Source organism: Plasmodium malariae (assembly GCF_900090045.1).
Source record: "Plasmodium malariae genome assembly, chromosome: 14".
NCBI lineage: Eukaryota > Apicomplexa > Aconoidasida > Haemosporida > Plasmodiidae > Plasmodium > Plasmodium malariae.
Window position 1 is genome coordinate 3267028 of NC_041788.1, and position 11067 is coordinate 3278094.

Consider the following 11067-nt stretch of genomic DNA (forward strand, 5'->3'; position numbering starts at 1 on the left):
CTTTTTTTCGTTCATCGTTCTTTTGTTCGTCTCTTTTTTTTCTCCGTTTATTCCTCGCTTTTTTTGGGAGGCACCAAATTATTAAAAATGTGAAGGAAGATTAGAAGAAAAAACTAAAAAGATAAATATATACAAATATATACTTACATATCCATACAAGTATATATGTACCTATATATATATATACATGTATATATGCGAGTTATACATATTATTCACAACAGATTAAATGAAAAAAAAAAAAAATAAAAAAAAAGGGGAAAGGGAAAGTTATATAGTTGAAAGAGCAAGGTAAATAGAGAATGCCATGAAAATTTAAACAATCATGCCATGTTTATAAATAGGAATAAACAAAGTAAAGCATTATATTTAGTAATGCTAAAGAAGAACAAGAAAAAAACAAAAAAAAAAAAAAAAAAAAAAAAATAGGAAGGCAGGAAAACAACCAAGTAAGCGAGCAAACAAGCTAATGAGCAAACTAGCAGACGAACGTACAAATTTACAAACTTTCAAATTTACAAACGTATTAACTTTCGATCAAAAATTTGAGACTGTCGATCAACATAAGTAACACGTCGGGAAAGGCATCGTTAAATAGTTCATAATGCCGATATGTAAGAGCAAATATAAAAATGCCGTATCAGAGGATGACAAGTTATTATTTAAGGCTTGTACGGAGTCCACGGAATATCTACATATATATTTTAACGATCTGAGGGAGTATTTGTATAGGTCCAAAAAATATGAGGAGCTGAACAACTTTTGTTACAACATTTTAAGGAATATAAAAAACCCCGCTATGTCTAGAATAACTGCGCTAAAGGTATACAACTCGTGAGGTATATACATTTGCTTATTTATATTTTAATATATACATACATATACATACATATACATACATATACATACATATACATACATATACATACATATACATATATATATATATATATATATATATATGTTTATATACATGATTGTATGATGTGCACGTGAATGTTATATGTCTAGTGAAAAAAAAAGAATCTTTGAATGAGTGTCGTGTTATTTACCATGAAAATTTTGTAAACGGAGCTTAACACATGGAGTTGGCAAGAGGGGTATATATGTATATAATAGTACGCACGCAAGCATATATATATATATATATATATATATATATATATATATATATATATATGTGTGAGCATCCCCATGCATAAATACCTATGTGGCTGTCCACGTTCTGAAATTACCACTTCCCCTCCCTCCGCAGGTAATTAGCCTGTCCTTAGTACTCAAAGCACGTAATGCGGATCTTCGTGTGTACAAGGAAATTATTACATATGCATATAAACTACTAAAAAGAGACCAAGAGGGGGAAAACAAAAAGTATTTCTCATACTTTGGACATAGTACCAATCAAGAGAAAAATGCAATTGTTACAGAATCAAAGAATTTGCTTAAAACAGTTAAAATAATGAAATTAAGAAATGATTCAAGAGAATTAAAATTTATTAATACCATATTTAATAAGATGGAGGAGAATCGAATAGAGATACCCGAAGGATATACGTCCTCTTATAGCATACTGCTTAACGGTTACACTGTGCATGCACTACTGGAAAAAAAGAAGCAAAGAAAAATGTGCACTTCGCGCTGAATGTTATGTGGTTTGTATTGTTTATGTATGTTGTATTTTACATTTTTCGTCTTGTAATTTTTTTTTTTTTTTTTCAAATGAATAAACGCTTATGAACACGTCAGGAAAATCGAAGCGCGTTCATACGTGCATACGCACATATGTATATATATATATGTACATGTCCGTATGATTTGTATTTTCCCATTCTTAACAGATTTTAAAATATCCAAGAGGGACCTCTTTGAAATGCTAGAGGACGAATTTGTTAACCACCTAAAAGTCGACAGTGTATACACTAACTATGTCAGGTATAGCGTCAAAGTGTGCGCACAGTCGTTCACTCGAAAAAATGTATATGTGTGTGTGTTTGTAAGTATTTGTATATGTATGCACTCACGTACGAGATTTTACTTCTCGTAGGTTGCTTAACCAAATAAAGGAAAAGACGGTGGAATTTTTGGAAAATGGAGAATACGAACTTTACTGCAGGTTTATGGATGTAATACAAATAAAATATGAACAAATGGAACATAACAACATATGCTTGATGTTTGCTCATGTTGCATGTAGTGTCAGATGTACATAAAGGTCTACATTTATAAGTGCACATATGTGCGCATATGCATATGTATAATCATACATGTGTGTACAGGCATATATATATGTGTTTACGCCCTTTTACATACCTTTGTGGACCAACCTGTTTCCATCAGGAAATGCAGGAGGAGGAAGAGCTTAACATCCGGTATGAGTCATATGTCCTTAGTTGTCCCCATAAGACTAATGAAAAAAACGAAGCTAAAGTAACGAATCAAGAAAATAGTAAAAAAAAGAACGAACTAAAAAAAAGCCTAAATAATATATTTGCAAATAGTTCGATCGATTCTGAAGAGGAAAAGGAAAAAAAAAATAATAATAACAGCGATAAAAATAGTAGTAATGATAAAAATAATAAAAACAATGCATTGTCGCAAAGTGATCATCCGTTTAGTGCTCTACCTAGTTTTATTAGCAAAAAGAATTCGAAAGATGGAAATGAATCAAGACCTTTATCAAAAAATATGCCAATAAGTTTTTCAAAATTTACCACATCATTTTCGAAACGTTTCCCTTCAAGTAATTCTATAAATGATGAAAATGAAAAGAGTAGTATGGTGGTGCCAAAGGAAAACATTAAAAAATATGATTCACATGATAAAGAAGAAGAAGTAAAGGACAACACAAACACAACCAATTTTTATCCATTTGGAATAAACAAAGATATTGTTGAAAAGAGGGATAAGTGTAAAAAGGAGGTTATAGTTGAAATGGGGAAAGATGAAGACACAGCACTGATAAGAGAGGATAACTCTAAGAACATAGCAAAAGAAAAAAAAAAAAAAAAAAAAGAAACAGGGATAGAGAAAGAGACAGAAGCAGGAATAGGAACAAGAACGGGAACAGAATTAACAAAGGATAATGGAATAAAGGAAAATTTTATATTCCCGGAAGAGAATATTAGTAATAAGGGAAAAGGAGAAATAAGAGAAAAGGGCCCTTTCAAAAAACACTCATCGCTTAAAAGTGTTTCTTTTGACATAGCAGAAGATGAATATAACAAATTGGGGATAAAAAATGCAAAGGGTAAGTATACTTACCGTGTTACAGCGGTTCATTCCGTGGGTGGAAGTTATGTGCTGTGTGTATGTGCACTTGCACATGTGTATGCATATGTATGCACATTTGAATATCTACACGCATATATATATATATATATATATATATATATATGTATATATACAATACCGCGCAAGTGTAAGCGCACATCCAACCATTCAATAACGAATAGCCGAAATGTTACAAGCAAAGTTTTTTATGTTGAATGCGCGTTCGATGGAAATACATTTTTTTCGCGTGTGCCTGATGCTGCTTTGTTGCTTCTGTGTGTGTTTATATTATTTATTTTTACGATTTGTTATATTATTTATTTTTATAGGAGAGGCTGATATACCAGGGAATGACAGAATAGGCGAAATGGCATGCAACAAATTTAATGATGATGAAAATAAAATTATAAATGAGTTCAACTTATTTCTAAATAAGCAAAAAAAGGGAACGGATACACATATGGGCGATGCACATAAGGACGACGCTCATAAGTCAGTGAAGGAATTCAAAAATACGGCAAGTAGTGAAAGTAGTGTGCTGTGGAATTATGTTATAAGTAAAAGTAAATTTTATGAATTAAAAGAAGATTTTGTAAATTATAATAAATTTTTACTTGAAAAAGAAAAGCGAGGAAAAGAAGAAACACTTGGTAACTTACTAGGAATGAGTAAATATATCGACATAAAGAAGAAGAAAAAAAATAATAATAATACTAATAAACGTAAAGGTAGGAAAATGAATCCAGAAGAATTTAATTGCATTATTGATAAATTTACAAAAAATATAAACACAGATTTAACGTTAAGAAGTTATGATTATAGGAAAGGCCCACCTCAACAGGATGTGTCTTCATACACGCTAAACGCTAATTGTAAATGTGCAGTTGATCAAACGTATGTAGGGGAATACACAGCAACAACAGGGAAAAACGAGAGTAGTCACGTCAGCTCGTTTAACAAATATTTCACTGCAAATGATAACATCTTTTTTGTACAAAAGACCATTTTAAAAAATAGCTCTCTTTTATTTAATGACGACAATCTGGAGGTATATGCATATGTGCCAATTATGTCTGTATTATGTATATTACTATTTTTTATTTTTTCATTTTTACGTAAAAACGGAGTAGCATGGGTTTTGTTGCATTAAAATTTTAAGAAACCACGTTCAGGTTTCATTCATTTGGCATTAGTATGTGCGTAGTTACATTGATACCTTTGTACTCTTCTATGTGCATGGTCATATTAACTTGGCCGTATGAACATGTTCATGTTAATATCATCTTGTTCTTATTAAGATTTCCTCTTTTGTATTAATTTATATATTTATGTACATACTCTTTCTTTCCTCCATATACCACAGATATCAATAGATCAAAATTATTACGACATTAATGGAATTATAAAAATTTATTTGAAGAACAAAAAGTTTGTGAATTTTTATGATGTGGATATACAAATTACTAATAAGATTCTTTTTCCCTTGAGGTTTAAATTTCTCAGTTATGAAAAGATGTTGTGCACGAGCTCAACAAATTGCTATGTAAGGAAAATGGATACAGGAGTGCACATAATTTATATATATATTTCTATATATGTATGTTCGTGGGTACATATAGACATGTATGTGCGCGCCTTCAAGTGTGGTACTCTTTTTTTTCTTTTTTTTTTTTTTTATAGTTTTCCCTATTTTTGAAATAGGATTATACCCAATAAAGCATTATATTGAAATATTTTATTTGAAATGTTTGTGTTTTCAGGAAATGGCTGTGAAGTGCCAGCACATGTACAAGGGTTTTCCACTTATTAAAATTTCGTACAGGTATGAATATAAGAATGCAGCTATATTCATTGCAAAAATATGAAAAAAAAAAAAAAAAAAAAAGCAAAAATAAATTCGTAGGAAGAAGGAACCAACTTTGAAACGTTTATGTCTTAAGCGATGTATCTATCGTCTGTCTGTACATGTACACGTGAATGCATACATGCATACATGCATACATGCATACGTGCATACATACATATATACATACATACATATATACATACATACATACATATATACATACATACATATATACATACATACATGCATACATGCATACATACATACATACATATACATACATACATACATACATACATACATACATACATATATACATACATACATATACATACATACATATATACATACATACATATATACATACATACATATATACATACATACATATATACATACATACATATATACATACATACATATATACATACATACATATATACATACATACATATATACATACATACCTGCGTACCTGCATACCTACATATGTAAATGTACACATGTACATGATGTAGATTTGCTCCCTTAGCTTGCAAGTAGCAGAATGCACCACAAAATTTCGTAAATTGTTGTATAGTTCGCTTTATTGTAGCACCGCAAATATGTTATATTGAAATGAAATTATTACTCTTTTTATCAGTTGTTTTTGCAAATTTGTAATGAATTTTGATTTTTTTCCTGCTTTTTTATTTTTCGGCTGATTTTTTCCTCTTTACAAATTTATAATTTTCATTACAGAATGCAAGATATGTTTAGAAAAAGTATTGAGTTAAGGCTGCCCATACCAATAAACAAATTTATGAAGAGTATGAAAATCACTAAGGACGTTTTCGACAAGTTTTGGAATAATGAAAATTTTAACCTATATAAGAAGGAGAAAATTATTAACAAAGGAGAAATGGTGGACAATGAATCAATTGTTGTGGACGCTTGTTTGGTAAGACTTAAATTTCGTAAATGAATTAAGCATGTGATATTTATGTTTATTTTTGTACACAATTTATGCCTTTTGCGTGTTTTTCTCCCTATTCCTGTAGTATACATTTTGCACACACATTTATGTACGCACATATATACTCAATTATGTACTTTATTATTTGCGCAATATTCCCATCGTTTGTTTTTTAAGGGAGATGCTTTAAACGTGTGTTATATCGATGACAAGATTTATTTATGTGGTAGCTATACTGACAATTCGAGCGCCCTGGAAAATTATTTCGTTCTTGTCGGAATTGAAGTTGTAAAAAAAAAGTTAAAAATTATATGCAAATCAAATAACCCAACATTATCTTCAGCTATATTATTTTTAATTGTATTAATACTTAAGAAGCATACAAAGAAATGAGGACCCTAAGGGGAAATTTTTTTAATTATTGGGCTGGCTCCCATTTACATATATGTATATATTATTTTGATTTATTTCATTTCGTTTTATTTTATCTTGTCATGCCATATTTTTTCGTGGCTTTTTTTTTTTTTTTTTTTTTTCTATGTACCGTTTTTCAGTCTTATAAATTTTATTTAGTTTTTAATTAAAAATGAATATAAAAGAAATGCATCCCTTTTTATTTTTTTTTTGTCAATGTTATGATTTTTTTTTTCATTTTTTTAATTTGTTATATATATATATATATATATATATATATATATGTTTATGCATATCTTTACCATAGCAACATTTTAAAGTTTTTTAAATGAAGAAAATGTACTGTTCCGATTGATTTTATTAGAACATTTGAAATCATGCATATGAATGTATCATAATGTGTAAGAATTAAAAAAACTATAATATATGTTTGTCAAGAGATGAATCATTTTTTAAAAATATTTTTAGAAAAAATGCATATTCCTCTTAAACTGTTGGGGTGGATGTTGAAGTCATATTTGTATATTTGTTCAACGTTCTTTACATAAGTTTTGTTTTTGTTTTTATTTTCGTAACCAATAGTAGAGGAGGTTACGGCTAATTAAGGAAAGAAGACATATACACATGTAAACATAAATATAAATATAGGCAAGTATATATGTTTATTTATTTGTACATATTCATATTTACTTGAATAATACATGAATGGTGTATGCCTTAAAACTGGAATTTTTTTTTTTTTTTTTACGCAATAAAATCGAATTACTATGAGAGTCTTTTGATGAATTGTTTTAATGTGATATAAAATTCGAATCCTGTGTACACTATTGGTAAGCATTCATTATTTTTCTTCACATACATAAGCGTATATATATGTATGTATGTATATATATATATATATATATATATATATATGTGTTTAAAGAGGAATATTTGGGATGAATATTAAATTGCATTTTATACAAGATACTTAAATGCATTTCGAAAAGTGCAGCTCATCCTGTCAACTCTTCGACTACTAGTAGTACAACAGTCATTATTATACCTCTTATCTTATCGTTTCATGGTATAGGTCCATGTTTTTTCGTTATTTTTATTATTTTTTTTTTGTACATAATATTATGACCTGGTAATATTTATTTGAGCTAAATCAAATAGGAGCTGAAATGCACAAATTTAATGAAAATTATATCTAATAATATTTACAATGGTCAATTGTATGTATACGTATATATAAATATGTATATATATGTATGTAAGTTTGTATATGAGTACACATGGACGTTTGGTAAGTGGGTTTTCATGTACATATGTATATATAAAATTTTTTTTTTCTCCTTTATTATTACTGAAAAAAGTTAATTACCACAATTCTTAATATTCTTATAAAAAAGGAAAAATGAGCCCTATTGTAAAATTCTACTCCTAGTGTTGAGAAACGCGTGTACAAATGCAGTAGATACACATTTTTCTGTGAAATTTGCCCCCACACACGTATGTAATATATATATATAAAGATTGATACGCACATACATACATATATATATACCTATGCCCTTCTATAAATTCCAAGTAACTGTCGTCATACTATATATTTTGTTTATAATGATGTTCTTCCAAATTTTTGATCTTACCCTAGATTAATGCTATTTCCATGCATTTCCGTGCGCAAATAGATATATAGAAGGGTAAATTAAGTTGTATACACAATCTGTTCGTAAAATTTGAGTACAACAACTGTAGAAGAACAAATTTTGGGAAATAAATGGGTTTTTAAGAAGTACAAAAAAAAAAAAAAAAAAAGTTATTTCAATTACTAGTATTTTAAGAAGTAAATTAATTTATTAAAATGATTATGAACTGTAGAATGCCTGAATTGTTAATAATAAATTTCTATCCTTCCTTTTTTTCTTTTTTTTTTTTTTTGGCTGTATTAATATCTTAATAATTATCATAATTTTTCGTCTACATGAAAATTGTATAACAGTACGCAGCACAAAAAAGATAAAATTCACATAAACATGGAAAAAAAAAAAAAATAAATGTACTAAATGGTTTTATATAATTATAAAAGATAACAAATGCTGATATTTCTTTTACTTTTACGTTCACTTTTACGTTCACTTTTACGTTCACTTTTACGTCACTTTTACCTTTAATTTTAACATTTTCTTCTTATATGAAGAAACTGTTAATATATTTAGTCTGACCGAATTCTTTTTTTTTTTTTATGGGAAAAGCTGTAAACGTTTTTACCTTACAACATATATCAGTTAGTTACTCCTTTTCATTAATCATTTAATAAATTAATAGTAATTTTCTTGATTTTTATGAAAAATATTTTTTTAAGGCTAAGCGTAAAAAAAAAAAAAAAAAAAAATATAGGAAGGCTAACCATTTTGCACACACAGCTTTGGCATAATAGCTTTATTTTAAAACATGAACAAGCAATAATATAAACCAAAAAAAAAAAAAAATTATAAAAAATTATAAAATATATCCAAATATACATATATTACATATATAGTGTGTATAATATATACATATTCACATATATTTACCTGTACGACACATACATATATGTATTTGTTCATATACACATACTTGTACATGTGTATATGTGAACAGATAATATATATTTTTTTTTTTTGGTGTTAGATTTAGAAAGTCTCCAATGTTGTATACAGCTGTAAAAAATAAAATTAAATTTTAATTAAAAAAAAAAAATAATATAATATACATATATGCATATGTATATATATACAACATATATATAAATCCATTATAGTAAGTTGGAATGTTTAACTAAATTAAATTTTTTTTTTTTTTTTTTAATTTTATGAGTCTTTAAAAACTTGTTTTATTTTTATTATTTATAATACCTATATATACTTCTTCTGAAAGAGTGTATTTATAGTACTTCGCTAACCAATATTTTATATTACTTTAGTATTACTTAACTCTAATATTTTTATCGTTGCTTTATTTTTTTGTTTGCATATATTTTTAATATAGAAATAAATATATTAATATATTAATATATTACATATATTTATATATTTTTAATTTCAAATTTGTTCTATTCCGCGTCATAGTACTAATATATTATATATATTTATATATTTTTAATTTCAGATTTGTTCTATTCCTCTCCATAGTACTAATATATTATATATATTTATATATTTTTAATTTCAGATTTGCTCTATTCTTCTCCATTTTACTATATTGTGTTCCGTTTTGTGCTCTTTCCTTTTTTCGTATTTTTTTTTTTTTTTTTGTTTGAATTGTGAAAATGGAAAAACAATGCCCCGTGTGTTATTTCAATTTACCGGATCCTGAATCAACGATAGCTCCATATGATACGGAGTTAAATTATTTCATGTGGGGCCCAGGTTTTGAATGGCAACCAGAACCTGAGGTAAAGCAAATATCAGTTGAAGAGGAAAATTATGAAGAGTCTGAAGAGTCAGAAGAATCAGTTATAGAGTTAGAAGAACTAGGTGATAAGGTTGATTCAAGTGAGGCCAAAACATTTTTTAATGAAAAGAGTAGCAGTGGAAAAATAAGCATTCAGGATGCTTCTTATAATGCTAGAAGATTGGGTTTAGCTCCATCAAGCACTGATGAAAAGAAAATTAAAGAGTTATATGGGGAGAACATAACATATGAACAATACTTGGAGTATATAGCCATGTGTGTCCATGAAAATGATAATATTGATGAACTAATTAAAATGTTTGCACACTTTGATAATAATGCAGATGGATACTTAACCAAATATCAAATGAGGCATATTTTAACTACTTGGGGAGATGCTTTAAGTGAGCAAGAGGCAAATGACGCCTTAAATGCATTCTCAAAAGATGACAAAATTAACTATAGAATGTTCTGTGAGGATATTTTGCAATAGCACTTTTGCTTTTTATATTTTGTTTTGCTATATTTTACCCAATTTTGATGCATTATTTTATTTTAATATATGTTTTGTTATTTTATTTCATCTAATTATTCATTTTATGATTTTATATTATTTTATTTTATTTTATTTAATTATTCATCTTATTATATTAATTTATCGTTATTTTTACTTCCGTATCCTATGATATTACAAATCGTGAAAACATCCAGACCGTTTTCATTCACATAACTATATGCTTTTTTTTACGTCCATTCTGTGATAAATGAATGGAAACATGTACGTGTCTTCACCCGTATACGCACATATATGCTTACATACATACATGCATACATGCATACGTGCATACGATATATGTACATACATACATACGTTAGTAATCGTAGAGACATAATTGTAAGATTGAAAATTGTACACGATGATTCAGCTTTCCACTTTGTAGGTTATTTCCGTTTTATTTGTTTTTGACTTATCCTTTGTCTTTGTTTTTTATATTGTATATTTTTTTGATCATAACCTCTTTTAATTGCGAACATGAGCATGTTATAAGTGCGTTTTGTAAAGAAAAAGAAAAATATAAGAATGGAAAAAAAAAGTGAACATTCCGTAATTATTTATTCTTATGATTTATCTTTAATTTTTATTTTAGTTTTTTGTAAAACT

At 27.7% G+C, this 11067-nt stretch overlaps 2 protein-coding genes across 2 annotated transcripts; both read left to right on the plus strand.

Annotated features, from left to right (window-relative positions):
• Positions 1 to 604: 604 nt before the first annotated feature.
• PmUG01_14079500 (conserved Plasmodium protein, unknown function) lies at positions 605 to 6464 on the plus strand (the record flags this gene model as incomplete). Its single annotated transcript, XM_029008393.1, has 10 exons — positions 605 to 823; positions 1256 to 1580; positions 1839 to 1932; positions 2045 to 2195; positions 2338 to 3247; positions 3600 to 4318; positions 4634 to 4813; positions 5031 to 5092; positions 5858 to 6056; positions 6249 to 6464. 10 exons carry the CDS (start codon positions 605 to 607, stop codon positions 6462 to 6464), a joined length of 3075 nt encoding a protein of 1024 aa, XP_028864687.1.
• A 3316-nt stretch (positions 6465 to 9780) lies between these two features.
• MTIP (myosin A tail domain interacting protein, putative) lies at positions 9781 to 10398 on the plus strand (the record flags this gene model as incomplete). The annotated part of the gene is made up of 1 exon (XM_029008394.1): positions 9781 to 10398. The coding sequence occupies one exon, from the start codon at positions 9781 to 9783 to the stop codon at positions 10396 to 10398; it is 618 nt and encodes a 205-aa protein (XP_028864688.1).
• Between the last annotated feature and the right edge of the window lie 669 nt (positions 10399 to 11067).